This window comes from Sus scrofa, chromosome 5 (assembly GCF_054392235.1).
Source record: "Sus scrofa isolate SSC_HxYL_T2T_F1_AM1 chromosome 5, Sscrofa_HxYL_maternal_Yorkshire_Landrace_v2.0, whole genome shotgun sequence".
NCBI classification, from domain to species: domain Eukaryota; kingdom Metazoa; phylum Chordata; class Mammalia; order Artiodactyla; family Suidae; genus Sus; species Sus scrofa.
This window is the reverse complement of record NC_139387.1, coordinates 56,924,546-56,941,703: the sequence shown is the minus strand read 5'-3', so window position 1 is coordinate 56,941,703 and position 17,158 is coordinate 56,924,546. Positions and strand designations below refer to the sequence as shown.

The following is a 17,158-nucleotide window of genomic DNA, read 5'->3' as shown; positions in this document are numbered from 1 at the left end:
CTTAGCATTAGAAATGGTCCATGAAAGTTATTCAGTAACTGTCAGTTTATTTACAAAATGGCATAGTGAAATAGGCAAAATTTGGGCACTGGATTCAGATAGATCTGGGTTTCTACTTCATAGGAAGTGAGATATTTCCCAAATTATAACACTTAATTTCACTGAGTTTCCATTTCTTTCAACTGTAAAATGAACATAAGGTTGACTGAAGAATTAAATGAAATAACACATGTGAAGGAATAGATAACACTTGGTACACCTGAGGAGGTGGTAAAAAAATGTTAATTCTTTTTTTTTCCTCTTTCATTTTCCCCATAGGCTCATCCTCAGTAGTCTTGCTGCCCGGCTTTGATCACTGTGATAAAATCTGTGAGGGGAAAGCATTTCCTGTTGATAGAGAGATTCAGTGAAATTGGAGTCACCATCAGAATTGAAAAGACCCCAAATGATCATTGGGTATATTTTATTCTGCCTTTATTATACAGTCAGGCAGCAAACACATCTTAAGACAGGATCAGAAGGAAGAGTGTATCTTTAGGAAAGGTTTGGTGATCTCTTAGGAGGAAAACAGGATCAGAAGGAAGAGTGTATCTTTAGGAAAGGTTTGGTGATCTCTTAGGAGGAAAATGTGAGGGCAAAGGTCAATATGGCTTCCAGTGAGCACCTCAAGTGAAATTTGGGACCTGCAGGTTAGGACTCATTAATGTAACACATGTGTGAGATTCTGTAACCTTGTTAAATGTAGTTTTTAATGCCTTGGTGTTTCTTCTTATCCATTACCAACAAAATTCTCAGAATTAAAAAAAAAAAAAAAAGACCCCTGTTATGTATTTTCAGGGGTAGAAAAAAAAATAGACAAACTGGAAAGTCCAATCTTAGGATAAACTCTAAACAGAAAGAGTAAATGCCTGCTCCATAAGGAAAGAGGAAAGGCAGAAGGAAAAACAGTAAACTACTTGTAATGGGTTGAATTGTCTCAAAAAGCTATTTCCTGGTATCTGTCAATGTGATCTTATTTAGAAAGAGAGTCTTTGCAGATGTTTAAATTAAGGATCTTGAAATGAGATCTCCCTGGGTTTTGGGTGGACCTAAATTCAATGACTGGTGTTCTTCTAAGAGAAAGGAGAGGGAGACTTGACACACAGAGACACAGGGTAGAAGGTCACGTGTGCATGGAGGCAGAGACTGGAGTCAGGCATCGCTGAGCCAGGGAACTCCAAGGATGGCCAGCAGCCACTAGGAGCAAGCAGGAGGCATAGAACAGATCTTCCCTCAGAGCCTCCAGAGGGAACTAACCATGCTGACATTCCGACTTTGGATTTTTTTTCCAGCTTCCAAATAGTGAGAAAATAAATTTGCTTTAAGTGACCTAGTTTGTAGTCATATGTTGTGTGACCTTCCAAACCAATAAACCGCAATTGGCCTTAGGGATGCTCCTGAGACCCAAGGGGTGACCCCAAGGACTGTAAAGTCTCTGATGCCTGCTTCCAGCCCTTCCTGACTTCCAGATAGACACATCTACCTACCAAGCTTGTTGACCTGAATGTCCCATCCAGCACGTCCAACACAGAATTCATCTTCTTCCCACCATCTCCATCTGTTCTTTCTACTCTCTATATCTCCTTCCAGTTGTCCACCCAATCACTTGGGAGCCACTGGATACCTCCTTTGCCACATAAGTACAAAAGACAACCAAGCTCTGGAGTGACATCTGCTCCTCAGCTCTCAAATGTGCTTTTCTCCATCCCCACAGGCCCCTGCTTTTGTTAAAGCCACCCCCTATCTTGTTTGGTCTAATGCCTTAACCCCCTTACTGGAATCCCTATATTTCATTATTATTATTATTATTATTATTATTATTATTATTATTATTATTGTCTTTTAGGGCTACACTTGGGGCATATGGAAGTTCCCAGGCTAGAGGTCGAATCAGAGCTGCAGCTGTTGGCCTACACCACAGCCACAGCAACATCAGATCTGAGCTACAACCAAGACCTACACCACAGCTCACGGTAACACTGGACCCTTAACCCACTGAGTGAGGCCAGGGATCAAACCTGAGTCAACATGGATACTATTCGGGTTCATTATCACTGAGCCACCATGGGAACTCCATGGATTCCCTATGTTTTAGCTTACACTTTTTGACTCTATCTCCTACTCTACCCTCAGATAAAGCATTCCAAAATATTTCAAAAGAAGAAAATTTGAATCACATTACTTTACCTGATTAAAAACCTCTTATTGCTCTAGTACTTAAAAAGGAGTAGTTCATTAGTTGAAGATCTGTATATTCTGTGAAACAAATAATTCCACGTTCAAAAGAGGGTGGGAAATACTAAAAGTTAAAAACGTTTCATTTCACGAATTCTCAAAATCTTGAATATGTTCATGTTTATTATGAATCTTCAAGAGATGACAACAGTGTGCAGTGTTTCCCTGGGACAAGAAACTCTTTAATGTTTCCCCAAAAACATCATTCTGGGATAAATTCCAAACACTTTAAAATGGCCTAAAACTCTCATGATATCAACTCTGCTTATCCCTCCTGCGTCATTTCCTGCTGGTCTCCCAAGAGTCCTGTGCTTGAGCTGCACAGAACCATTTCCTGTTCCAGGACAAGCCTTCCTCCTCCTTCCCCCGCCTCTGTCTCTCACGATTTTCTCTCATACCGAAATACTTGCTTTCCGGCATGTTTGGGAATTTACTCAAATGTTATCCCTTCTGGAAGGACCTTCCTGACAGACCCCAGACACGCTCCTTGGCAACATGAATATTTCCATCACCATGTTCCTGCAAAACCCTGGAAATGCTTTTACTGTCACATTGTCATTTGTTTTTCTAAGCCTGTCTTTCATGCCAGTCGATGAATTATTCGAGGGCATTTTTTTTTCTTTCAGGCTTTTATTCTTTTGGCTTGTGGCAGGGTCTGTTGTTCAAATGCCTATTTCTCGGTTGAAAGTAGCTACCTTCATAATTCCAAGTTCATTGGTTATCTGTGTCATCATTATCACTGGAAGCCTGAAACATATGACACAGATTTATTAAAATTCATAGATTTAATAGATGCTCTCAGGGTAATGCAAATTCTTATACACTGTACTTAATCATTTTATGTAGTACTTTTCAGCTATAGGTAAAAATAAGAGCACATGTGTTTCAAGCTATTTTCAACAGATATTACTTTTTTTTCTATTTTTGAGGTCACTTATCATCATCAAATTTTTGGCACCCTGATATGTAGGGTTTCTTCATATGTGCAAACTCATGAGAATTAGATAATAAATGTGAAAGCAATTTGTAAACTGTAAAGTGCTATGAAAATATTAACTGTCAGATGTTAAATAATATCCCTGACTTCCTGATAATCCAAAGGCTTTCTATGAAACTATTACAATATTCTTGTTCAGTTACCTAACCTCATGGACAAATTTCTCATTAAAAATGTAATTTAATGAAATATTAAAGTAAAATTCACCTTCATGTCATCATAGTTTAAATTAGCAAGTTGTCAAAATAAAATACCAAATTAATGGACTTGAAAATATGTCCCCTCATTTTATTAAATCAATATGTATGTACTACATTTGCTCAGCAAAGTCTTAATTTTCATGAGTTAATGCCTCTGAGGATTGAAGGGTAAGAGTAATATGTTCCAATATCTTCCAAAGACAGGACAGAACAAAGACTGTAGGTATCTAAAGCCTCAGTTCAAGACCTTGATCTGCTTATCCTCCAGACTTGGCAAAATGTATGGCATAGAGAAGATATTCAATACCGATTTATGGGATGAAGCAGGGAAAAGGCTAAAAAGATGACTGAGAGGAACATCAGGCAACAACGAAAAAGAAAGCTTGGAATCCAGAGATTGACTGGAAAGCCTCAGCCTCCACTGGCTGTGAGAATGGGCAAGTAACTAGGTCTTCATGTACATTTGTTTCCTTGAAATTAAAACAGAGGTAATAACTGCAGAATCATAGGACTGTCTACACTGTGACAGGGACTCAGAATCTTTAGGCTTCGGCTCCTTATCTGTGAAATAACAAGTTCTAACTATATGATATGAATATCTGCTCTACCTAGTTAAGGGTTGATAATTCTAAACTAAGCTGCAGTGAGAAAACAGATTAAAAATGCTCAAAAAAAAAAAAGTTTTAACGGTTACCCACATGCATAGCCTAGGTGGGAAAGGCCAATACAGGTAAGATAATGACTGATCAAAAGATTCTAAAATTATCCATCATTTTTCTGAACTAGTCATGCTTTTTAAGGATCCTTTTTCTTTGGAGCTACCTATCATTTGCATTCCCTATCAAATGCATACTTATAGAATACACTCTAATATTGGTCACCAACCTCAAAAACTCACTTTCTATACTTGTAGCTAACAGATATATAGCAAAGAAACCCATGTCATTAACAATAACTTAAGTTATCTTTTGGTTCACAGTTTTCCATGGTTTATTAATGGCATAACACATTAATTCTTCTTTCAGGAGTGACCTTTACAACACCATTAATGCTCACAGCTTTTATCCAACAACATTATTACTCATTACAGTTTCAGCTTTCAACATCTGCATCTGCTGAAAAGAGAAAAGTAAATTGTAGTGGCATCAAATCCTTGGAAAATATGAGGGATGTATGTGTGGTGAAGGGACTTTTCAGGGGGAAAAAAATAAGAAGTTTAAGTAGTGGAAAAACTCAGATGATAAATGTCATTACATACATCCTTGCCTTTCTAGAATATTTTGTCAGACTTAATCCTTGGAATGCTGAAGTAAAAAATCCTCACATGATAAAAATGCAAATACATTAGTTATTCCCTTAGCTAAATATTCCAGTTCTGGTGACATTACGAAAGTAGCTCATATACCAACACTGTGATATTTATGAGCCTTCATGTCTATGATGGAAGTGAATCATTTGTGCCAAATAAAACATTTTTTATTTTACATGCTTAGGACATGAAAGCAAATCTTATCTTGCTGTCCATTTAGGATGTTGAGCAGACTAACTGAGAGATCATAACAGAACAGTGCAAGATGATAAAGAGAACACATGTGCCCCAAACCATTTTCAGACTTCTCAAAACTTCATTTTTCATGGTTTCTCTTCCCACTGCTGCCCCACTGGCCCAGACTGACTTCCCTTGGCAAGTAATCTGGAATTCAATGTTGTGGAGATTGAAGTGTCTGAAATATACTCCCTTCAGCTTTCTTTCTGTCCATCCCATAATTTCTCTGTAGCTTTACCCCTTTTTCCTTCATTACCTTCAGTGGTTGAGGAAAAAAGGGGCATTTCTCCTTATTGCAAAGTTAATCCTCTCTCATTTCTTCTTCTTTTTTTTTTTTCTTCCTTTTTTTGCTTTTTAGGGCCATATCTGTGGCATATGGAAGTTCCCAGGCAAGGGGCTGAATCAGAGCTGTAGCCACCGGCCTACACCACAGCCACAGCAATGCTGGATCTGAGCCGTGTCTGTGACCTTTGCCACAGCTCATGGCAACACCAGATCCTTTAACCCACTGAGCAGGGCAGGGATCAAACCAGCATCCTCATGGATACTCAACATCCTCATGTTACCTCTGAGCCACAGTGGGAACTCCCTCTCATTTCTTCTTGCTCCATCCTCACCCATGCACTCTTTCCTATCTATATATCTCTCCAACTTGTCTTTACACACACACACACACACACACGTTTCTATTCTAAAACCTGTCTCCACTCAGCCTTCTCAAAGCATAATCACTTCTCAATACCAGGCTTACAAAAAGACTGGTCTATACATTAACTGTACTTTCTGTCCTGATGGTCTTCAAATCTTTGGAATTGGAATTCTGCTAAATCATGCTACAAAACCTCTCTGCTACAGTCTACCTGTCCATGAGCTCAAGCTAAATCTTAAGATTTTTCTTCTTAATGTTCTTTAACTTTTCTCCAGAATGTGACACCATTAAATAACTCCTCCGTTTTCAAACTTTAACTTGTCCTAGGCAAGCAGGATACTGTCTTATTATCATTCTTAGTCTAGGACATTCACTTGCTCTTTATCAGTTTCCCCCCTAATAAAAGCGTGGTGCATTAAAAATCTGTCCAAAGATACTCTACTATCCCTTCCTTCAGAGTTGGAGCCTAAGTCCCCTTTTTTTGAGTTGGGGTGGCTTAGAGATTCTCTTCCAATGAAAAGAATAAATCAGAACTGACTTGTGTGACTCTGGAGATCAGATCATAAAAGGCACTGTTAGCCTTCTCTTTGCTCCTCCTCTTGGACTCCTTATTCTGAGGAAGTTAGTAGTCATGCTATGAGCAGCTCCATGGGACAACCCACACAGCAAAGACGGGGGGCAGGGGGAGGAGGGGCTCTCCACCCAACAGCCATGCAAGTAAGTCATCTTGGAAAAGGACTGTCCATCTCCAGTTGTCTTGGGCCCTGGCTTCCTTCTTGACTGCAATTGTAAGAGAGATTCTAAGCCAGAGTCTAAGCTGCTTCTAGACTCCTATACCTCAGAAGCTATGCGATAATAAATGTTGGCTGTTTTAAGCTGGTGAGATTTTAGTTTGTTACACAGTAAGAGATAACAAATATGGCAGTAATCCCCATGATTCTTTACTCTACTTCTCTTACCATATACACTTGACTTTCAGAACATCATTGAGGAATAATTTTCATGTCTAAAATCTAGTACTCCTTTTACATGTCAGATTTCCATTAATGATTTTCCCCGAACTTCTCTACCTAAATGGCTCCTGATGTTTCAAATTCAACTTTTATTAAATTTTTATATTTATGTCTTCCTCTAAACCTGCTTTCACTCTGGTCTTTTCTATCACAGTTAAGGGAGGCACTATCCTTTTTTTTTTTTTTTAATGGCCTCACCTGTGGCATATGGAAGTTCCCAAAACTAGGGGTCAGATCAGAACTGCAGCTGCCAGCCTATGCCACAGCCATGGCAGTGCAGGAACCAAGTCACATCTGGCACCTCCACCACAGCTCACGGCAACGCCGGATGCTTAACCCACTGAGCGAGGCCAAGGAGTAAACACGCACCCTCATGGATACTAGTCGGATTTATAATCACTGAGCCACAACAGGAACTCTGACACTATCCTTTCTATTTTATAAATCAAAATCCTAGACTCCTCTGGCTCCAATGTGAACCTCACCAGGTACATTCTGTTGTGGATATGTTACATCAATACTTCTTTAATAATATCTCTTCAACATATTGTCTCCTGTGCTTTCTCGTTGCTTATTTCTATTTTGTGTAACTTACTCTTGTCCTACACTAAAACAATGCTTTCCTTGATTCTAATTTCTTTTGGCTGTCAACACTCTTCTTAAAGTTCTGATCAGATTGTTGTCTGGAGAAAAAGTAAAATATTTCTTAGGATAGCTTCCAATTGGGTTCCATCTGCCCCTTTCAGTTTTAACTCTGAGCACTTTCCACTACACACTCACTCTATATTCTAGTCAAATCAGTGCATTTCTCAAAAAAATGCTATTTTACTCTGCATTTTGTCTGTCAGTCTAAAATGCCTAGGGATGCATCTCTTCAAGGCTCCATTTGAATGAGCCTATTTCCAACCCAGCTTCCTTGATCCTTCCCACATGGAATCTAACACTCTCCTCTCTGTGACTACAGGATTATTGTCTGTGCTCTGGAATAGCACTCCTGAAGCTGATTGGTGCTACAAAACAGATGACTTTCCCCTAAACTAAACCCTAGCTCCTTGAAGGCTGTTCTGTGCTAGCCTCCTCGCAACTGTATGAAAATTGTAAACAATGAAATAAGCATTTCAGTCTCATTTATGTGTTACTAAAATAGAAATTATTGGTGTTTTTTTAAAAGTTAGCCTACAGAAGCATTTTCTAGTGTTTGCTTACTCTACTGAAATGACAATTAAGGAGAAATAAGTGATCAACTTTTTATAATACTGTGCTGTGTTCAAGCACATCTCAAGCAGTGTGGAACTGAAAAAAACTGACATCCTGATGGTTGACTGCTGATCCAGGCAGACTGTATTTCATCCTTATGTATACTTTGTACAGTATCACAAAAAATGGAAGCAAATTTCAGTGACTGAAAGGCAAGTCACCTAACAATAACAATCTGGAACCACTGTTCTTCTGTGATTAGTCAGTTAGGTCACTTTCTCATAAACTTAAGAACATCAGTTACATTAACAAACATAACCAAATCAATTAGCTTTTCAGGGGGACATTATAAGTTGGGCTTCAGTTATAAATTTCAATTGCATGTTTAAAACAGATCTATGAGGTTCATCATATTGAAACTCTCCTATGAAACTAAATAAAGCCATGCAAAGGATATGCGTGATTTGCCATTAAAAGATGATTTCATTCAATTGCCATAAACAGAAAATCAGCAAGAACAAAAGAAATAGAACTTACCTATTGTGCTAACTCTGGCTGATGGACTAGCTAATGATGCTGGGACAGAGGCTTTGAGGGGGCCTGCCCCACTGTTTATTCTCAGAGCTGGCATATGGGGAGAGGTGGGTGATGTGGGTGATTTGCCATCAGAGGTCTTGGGTTTAGCTGATAGGTTCAGTGGCTGTGCCACTTCATCCTGCAATGATCATTAGAACATGAGCTGTGATAAGGAAAGGCTGATTAAAAATGCCCAGAAAAACACAGGTATCTGCCTGTTATTTCCCATCAAATACTCTACCAATCAATGATCTTAACATTCAGTCTAAACATTACGGTGTTTGGTTAGCTGTCAACAATGGCACCTTCAACTACATATTATGAAAAACCTTTTGTACAAGAAAAAGTACACGTGCACTTAACTAGCCAGATAGCATATAACTGATGTCACCTGTAAGAAAGAGTCTTTAAAAAGATATCTGTACTATTCACTTTTGTTGAGAGACAATGCAAAATTTGTATAAAATTATGATGCAGATTGGTTTTTTCAACCTTCAAAGAACAGGTGCTGAATCCCAAGCATCTTTGGACCCTGGTGCTTAGGTAGAGTACCTGGAACATCCATAATGGAGGAGTTAAATGGTGTGTACCTCTGATTAGAATTGCTCTCCAAATTAAATATGGAAAAGAAGAAAGAAGAAGTAAAACATTCTAACTTTCTTAGAAAATAATCTTTTCTCCTAGGTTTCAGAGAAACACTTTGGGGTTTGATCTAAAAATGAAAATAAACACAATTAGCATTATACTAATATAGTATTTATTTATATGCAACACTGTTCTAAACATTAACATTACATTTTTTAAAATCTAGATTTGCCTTCTAGATTTTCCTTTACAGTATGCTACATGGTGGTATGAAGATCTGCATATGGTCAGTTCAGCACCTGTGGTGATTTCCAACTGCTCTATGCTTGAATAGGTCAAGTTCACACAGTTTACAATTTATTTTATACCTTTATATATTAGCTCTTATATGTAAAATTTATGGATACAGTTATCACTAAAATTTCTAGCACAAGAATAAGATAATGTTAATTTATGTTACTTTCATTGCAAAATGAAAAAGTTATTCCTTTTCTGTGCTCTCAAATTGGAATATTGTGTCATTTGTTTTTACTTTATTGTTGATATTACATCCAATTTTACATAGGTATTATTATAGAACAAAAATTCAGCTTCCACTTAGCTCCTGTTTCATCTTCATAAGTTTACAATGTAAAATATCTACCAGTAGTGGCAGGATAACTTATTGAAAGCAAAACAATTTAAAATCAAACGGTGTGATTTGGTGACAGGGAAACATTAATTAGTGTGTACAAAATTTTATGTATATATTTACCCCAAAACACTGATATAAATCACTTTACAAAAAAGAGCACAATATTTCAAGTTGATATTTTTAAAATATGCATTGTTATTTGATTCCATGATTAGCTTCACTTAAGAAACCCATGAACAGACTAGGGAAAATTGCTTTAACGTCTTCTTTCAATTCTGTTTTCTATTTCAGGGAAAATAATAGTTATTTGAAAAATCTGTGAGATAATTCAAATGACCATCTGGGATCATGTTGGATACATAATAAATTATTGACCATGACACCAAATTTATATGGATTCACAGAATCTTGGGAGGAAGGAAAATAAGATAATTCCATGATTGGCTCAATATACAATTTTGAAAAGTTTACTTAAGCTTTTTAAAACTACAGGGCAAAAATTATTCCTAGATCTTTCAGCAGTTAGTTGAGCTGTTCAGCCCTGATCCTTATATATGATGGCACACCCCTGGAATATTGTGTCTTCTTTCCCTACACTCTTGTGTGTGGATGAGAACTACTCAAAATGCGGTCCTTGAACTGGTACCATCAGCACCACCTGCTGACTTTGTTAGAAAGGCAAATTCTCTATACTAGAACCTTTGGAGGTAGGTTCCCTACCTGCATTTTAATCAGCATTTCCAGGTGATTCTGATGTATGCTAACATTTGAGAGACACTGGCTTATATAGTATAAAGGGACACTACTAAAATTTTATTTATTTGGCTTCAAAACCCTTTAAAAACCTTCCTTAATATAAGAGGGTAACATTAAAAATATGTAGTTATCTCAATCTTTAAAATTTTATCAGAACACATCACATACTAATAATAATAAATGAAAAGATGTATATGCATAATAAACTACCACTGAATGGGCCGGTTAAGGATTAGAAGTCAGATTTTCTCTGTGATATTCAGCCAAAATATGCTGCCATATAGGAGCCTTAGCAGCTGTTTACTATGCTGCTGTAAATATTCTAGGCACATTTTCCCCTATCCAAAGTTGTACCTGCTTACTACTTTCTGTATGAAACTATTGCCTTTTATCATGTTAACCTGAAAACTTTTAGACAGCATCACAACTCTTGAGAAAGTGTTGGGAGGATACCTGGAGAAATTAAAGGTGGCTGTTTCATTTTACTGTGAAGGTAGGAAGGAACATATTCCCAGAGTTACAGCAGAGATTCATGAGCAAAAAGTATGTGTGTGCACTGGGAGAAAGGTGGCATCCATGAGGATGATGCAGACATCGGGGTGCTGATGGGTGAACGTCAAGTGCTTAGCTTTGAGCACTAAGAACTATTACATGCGCATACTAAAAAATGACTACCCAAAGCATTTATTAGAGTAAGCAAGTCACTGGAAATCTTAATATTCTCCTCCATTCAAGGCAGCACAGATGTCTGAAAGCCAAAAAGTGCAAAGCCCCAAGGACATAATAGAGGTTGACAGTTCCAAAGTTGATAGAAATGTCATTCAAAATTGCCCTTTCATTCCCTTTCACTGTGTGACCAGGCTAATGGTATATTAATAAGAACTCGCATGCTTGATTCTTATATTGGTAACTGTATAAATAATTTTGGCCCATTACATGATATTATTTCACAATTTGGTTCTTTTAATAATTTACTACTGAGTTACTATACCAAATGCCTATTATTCATGAAGAATACAAAAATTACAGTAGTTTCCAATTTTCTATTAATTATTTTTCATTTAACCAGATGAAAATTTAAAAACCCTAACTATAAAATGGAAGTAGACTATTTATTTATGACATGAATTCTCATAATTATAAATATGCACAATAAAAACCAAAGGTAGGGCTTTTTCTCCTTTTCATTTGCGATATCTTATTCTTTAGGAGATATGTGAAAGCATAGCATGATTAACCCATATTAACAAATAAAACATACATTTAAAATTATAAATAAATAATTTATACATAAAAGAATGCAGGTAACTTTCAAGGCCCAGAAGGCATTGTAAAAGATGCATTTCTATCAAATATTCAGTAAAGTAGTGAGGAAAGCGATTCCCTTTTAATTACTTGTCCAACTGTTGAATGATGCTGCAAGTTGAAATTTTTGAAACTCACTTCATTTATACACAAAGAAACAGTTAAGAAGAATCCTATGTAGAGGTTGGGTAGCTCCAAATTTGTATATGATAATTATAAGGCACCCATTTAAGCTTAAGTTAATGTGTAAGCTAAGGTAAGCAAGTTTCAACTAACTGAAGGCTATTCTCTACGGAGTTATAGAACTCCTTATACATATTTCAAATCATTTATTTAATCTTTAATACTGTGAAGTAATTAATAACTTCAGAAAGGAAACTAAGGCTCAGAAAGTTCTAATGAAATCCAGGTTTTTGGACCCAACATACAATACTCTTTTCATTTACAGGACGAATTTAAACTTAAATTTAAAAAGATGTTGATGAAATGTAATTTCTGGAATTCAGCCCTAACCATATAATTCTATCGCATAATAAACCACATAAAGGTCAGTACACATGCAATAAAATGAATAATATAAACATTTGGTACTTTCTACATTAGTTTAAAAGTTAAAGCATAAATTGTTACCTTATTTTGGTAATTTTTAGAATGCTTCTCTGTTCTGTACACCATATAGCATTGAAAAATTTCTTTGGTAATACTAAAGACTTGTTAACTTACACTATCCTTTTAAGAAAAATACCAAGGATTCATGTCTAATATGCCAGAAATATAATTATTCATAAATAATATGCAAGAGAATAAATACTATTTTGTATGTCCAAATACAAGGTTCAGGTATCTATTCATGATTATAACTTCCCCTAATAAAGAATTATCTAATTTTAGTTGCCTGGGATAGGATGCAAAACAAGAGAAACCCAAACAAAAGTATAGTTCAGACATGTTCCACTTAATAGCTACTATGATTTGTTGGAAAGAAAATATTTCACTTAACATCAGCTTGTGATCAAAGTACTAGAAATACTGCGGGGGTCCTAATGAATGTGGACAATGAAAATCCCCCACACATATCAACTGTAAATTAGGTAGAGGATTTGACACAAATATATCACCTTAGATGCACTGACGAAATACCGATTGTGATCATGAATGCAGCAGTTATTCCACAAAAACTTAAACACTGTAACATAATGATACAGTTAAAATAAATTGCATTTATATGGTTTTCAAATCATAAGTGTATTTTAGGAAAAACATGTTACCCTATTATAACTGTATAATATTTATAATTTTATGATGTGCAAAGACCAAATTACTTATAGACATCAAACATAATTTATCAAAGAAAAATCATTCTCCAGAATCCTGGAGGGTTATTTCTCTCTGCCTACTCCCTAACCTTCTGTCATTTTTTTGCTAAGGAATTCTTATAGAGAACTAGAGAACAGGGATACCAGTATCCTAAAGGAGTCTACTCCGTTCTTCTGTTGGTACTCTTGTCCTTCTCAACATGGATCTTTACCCATGTGGGACCTTGGGCCACAAGATGTACCATTAAGGATGTGCAAATAACTATGCCTTCCAGAATAAAAATTTCATCTTACATCTTTATTCAACCTCATTATCTAGTTGATGATCTAGTCATGCCATACCACACTGGTCCTCAAATTCCACTTCCTCAAGTACCTAGAGTAGTTACTGAAAATCAAACATTTATTTGGTAGTTAATTAATTTATAGCACTCCAGTGTCAAAGAACAAGAACATATACATTTATTCAACCATCCACCCATTCATTCCTTATTTGCTGAATGGAATTTCAACTATTTCATAATGGCTGCTGTATGTCAGGCATTAGAAAAAAGCAAATCACTTGACATCTAGGCTTGCGGCTTTGAGACTTTAGTTTTGTGTGGTTAGTGATAAAGGAGCAGAGAGGTGCGTTTATTTTTTATTCTAGCCCTAGGTATAGAGGGTATGTGGAATTGTGTCTTATGTAAACTGAATTGTTTAAGGACAGTTTGTCTATGCATTTGATATATTGCTTCATTTGTAAATATGCTTTGAATCTTTAATAGCCACACAATGACTTAATAAAAAATATATATATAATTTCAGGCTACCTCCTCTGCAGAATTTGAAAACTCTGTCCCCATATCGATCATATATACACATGTGAAGTAAGTAGTGATAATAACATATGGAGAGGGATAAAAGCATTCATGAAACATGTTGCAAAATTAATCACAATGCTGCTATTATCCTCTCTGATGAAATAATCATATTAAATTAAGCAGGGAAGCTACATGACAGGCGGAATTGCATAATGTGTGTTGCAACCACACCTCTCTTCCCTAGCTTGTGTTCACATTTATCTTCCTCTTCTCCTACTTGTATTTTCTACTGTAAGAGCCCTTTTTTTCCTTCCCCACCCAAATAAGGCATTTCCCCCTACAGTTTAGTAGAGGTTCACCAGAAAGAAAAACAAAACAAATGGAGTTCCCATCGTGGCGCAGTGGTTAATGATTCTGACTAGGAACCATGAGGTTGTGGGTTCAGCCCCTACCCTTGCTCAGTGGGTTAACCATCCAGTGTTACCATGAGCAGACGCGGCTCGGATCCTGCGTTGCTGTGGCTCTGGCGTAGGCTGGAGGCTACAGCTCTGATTAGACCCCTAGCCTGGGAACCTCCATATGCCACGGGAGCGGCCCAAGAAATGGCAAAAAGACAAAAAAATTAAAAAATTTTAAAAATAACATGAGATATCCGAAAAGATTGGTATATTCCTGATCTTTCTTTCATGAAGATTTAGATGAGAAGCAGTTTCCATTTATGTGCAAGAGTCAATTGCAGCAGTATAATATGAAATTAACTTTAACAATCTTGAAATTATTAGCCCCTGAAGAATTAGGAATCCAACTATGGTGGCCACCTCAACTCCATACTTAATTAGTAGCTTCCCATTACCTAAAAATTAAGACTATGATTTTAGAGAAAGCATGTAGTCCTGAAGCCCTTTTCATGAACACGTGCTTGCTTTTGGACTTCCAGATTGCAAGACGCCTTGTTAACCAGGCAGATAGAGCTCCAGGAATTCTCTGATAGGTATGCGTTTGCTGGGTTAATGCTACCATTAGACTTTATGGCCATTTAAATTCAAATCTTAGGTTATTTAGCTGGGGGTAATATGTTCTAGCTTCTCATTTGGCTTCTTCATTTTGCTATGTTACACTTTTGCTTAATGTACACCTGCTTTTTTAAAAAAGTGGACGCTAGCAGTGTAGTTGGTGGGCATTTGCTTCAATGAGGTAATTACACATTGCTTTTACACTTATATTGTTGGCCCTTAGTTAATTTAAAGGTATTCAAATAGAATTCACCATTTAATTTGTTGTTTAAAATGCCCCCTGTTCTCTCCCTGTTAATATAGTAATAGATTATTTCCCTTGTTTTCTGACTTTGTTGATTTAATGACTCAAAACTCTAAAGTATTCCTACAAACATAAACATAGGTATTTGAAAATAGGAGAGGAAAGATTGTGGTTTTTGGAATATCAGAAATATTCCAATTTTTCAATTAAAAATTTTTTTTGGAAATACCTAAGCCAGGTTATGTCATTCTTTCTATACATACAGTTCTGTGATAGCCAGCTTCCAAGACATCCCCCAATAATTCTGGTATGTATGCCCCTGTATATTCCCCTCCCTCGATGAATAGGGCTGACCCACAACCAATAGAATACTGCAGAAATGGTAGTTTGACTCCTGATCTGAGGTTATAAAAGACATCGCAGCTTCTACTTCCCTCTTTCTGGACCACGTGCTCTGGACAGGGTTTCTCAACTTTGGCACTCCTGATTTTTGGCTGAACAATTCTTTGTTGTGAGTGATCGTCCTACGAGCCTGTGCATTGTAGAATGTTTAGCAGAATCCCTGGCCTCTACCACTAGATGCATGTAGTATTCCTGCCCAAGTTGCAGCGACCAAAAATGTCTCTAACACTGCCAAATGTTTCCTGGGGTACAAAATGGCCTGCAGGGGGAAATAACCAATGGAGATAACCACCTGGCAAGGACTTGAGGCCTCCTGCCAAAGACCGGTGCTTACTAGTTAGGCAGGTGAGGAAGCCTCTTTGGAAGTGGATATACCCGCACCAGTGCCACTTTCAAGTGATTGCAACCTCAACTGACAACTTGATTGCACATACATTAAACTCTTAGCCAGATCCACTCCAGGAAGCTACTCTCAAATTCATGACCTATAGAAACTGTGAAATTAAGTGTTTGTTTGCTTGTTTATTTTGCTTTTTAGGTCTACACCTGTGTCATATGTAAGTTCCCAGGTTAGGGGTCCATTCAGAGCTACAGCTGCCAGCCTACACCACAGCCATAGCAAGGCCAGATTCAAGCTACGTCTGCGACCTATACCACAGCTCATGGCAACACTGGATCCTTAACCCACTGAGCGAGGCGAGGGATTGAACCCACAACCTCATGTTTCCTGGTCAGATTCATTTCTGCTGAGCAACAATGGGAACTCTGATAAATGTTTATTTAAAGTCACTAAATTTCGGAGTATTTTGTTAGGCAGTGATAGATACCTAATCCATCCTCTATGAAAGAAGAGTATAGCTAATGTTAAGTTTTTAAATGATTCAAGGCATTTTTTTTTTAACCAAGACCTCATTTTGACTCCTGGAAAAATAGTTATTTCTCATTCTTCAACTATGTATGTCAATATATTTCATGAATCTCACTCAGTTTTATTTACTTATTTTGCAGAGCTAGATGTCATTCTTTTCTCCTTTTTCTATCCTTCTCTTTTTAATATTTACTCTCCCTTCTCTTTAATATTTCTAACTTAGCTTTGAGAATTTAATTTTACATTAATCCTCTAATCACTGTTTTAGTTTCAAAATGTTCTAAAAATATACTGTAGAAACATAGTTTCTATATATTTACTTCGAAGAATGTCATATGTTTAAGACCTTTACCAAATGACCCACTCACAGAAACTCTTCAGAGAAAATTTTTTGAACTATTCGAGAGAAGAGAAGAACAGGAGCAATATAAGTGTCAACAATAATATTTGATAAGAACAGTTATAACATGAAACAGTATCAAATGTATGGTGTTTCAGATTCAACTTCGTTTAACCTCTGGTCCCTGGGCAGCTTCAAAATCCTAATAATAATCATTATGTTGTCCTATGGTGTTCATTACATCTGGATGATTGCTATTCTCTTTTAAAATGATTAACAGTTCTTCTCCCAAGAAGCTTAAAGAAAGCATAGAGCAGTAATAGTTGATGTTAATAATCATACCAGTTCCTCTTATTAACCTCTAAATGTAAATCTCCAAAAGCTTTTAAAATGCGTTAGAGAAATTAAAGAGTTGGTCATTCCACGTACAAGAAGAATTA

The 17,158-nt window shown here is 36.7% G+C and overlaps 1 protein-coding gene across 24 annotated transcripts in view; it reads right to left on the bottom strand.

Moving 5' to 3' along the window:
- SOX5 (SRY-box transcription factor 5) overlaps positions 1-17,158 on the bottom strand; it is a 527,302-nt gene that overhangs the window by 39,082 nt on the left and 471,062 nt on the right. For 22 of the 24 annotated variants that reach the window (XM_084956582.1, XM_084956577.1, XM_021092957.2 and 19 more), the window contains one exon: positions 8,414-8,591. In XM_084956582.1, the coding sequence (XP_084812708.1) occupies positions 8,414-8,591 (178 nt within the window). Of the gene's footprint in view, positions 1-6,776; positions 8,592-17,158 lie in introns of those variants that run through there. The other 2 variants (XM_084956588.1, XM_084956590.1) reach the window with 1 other exon arrangement.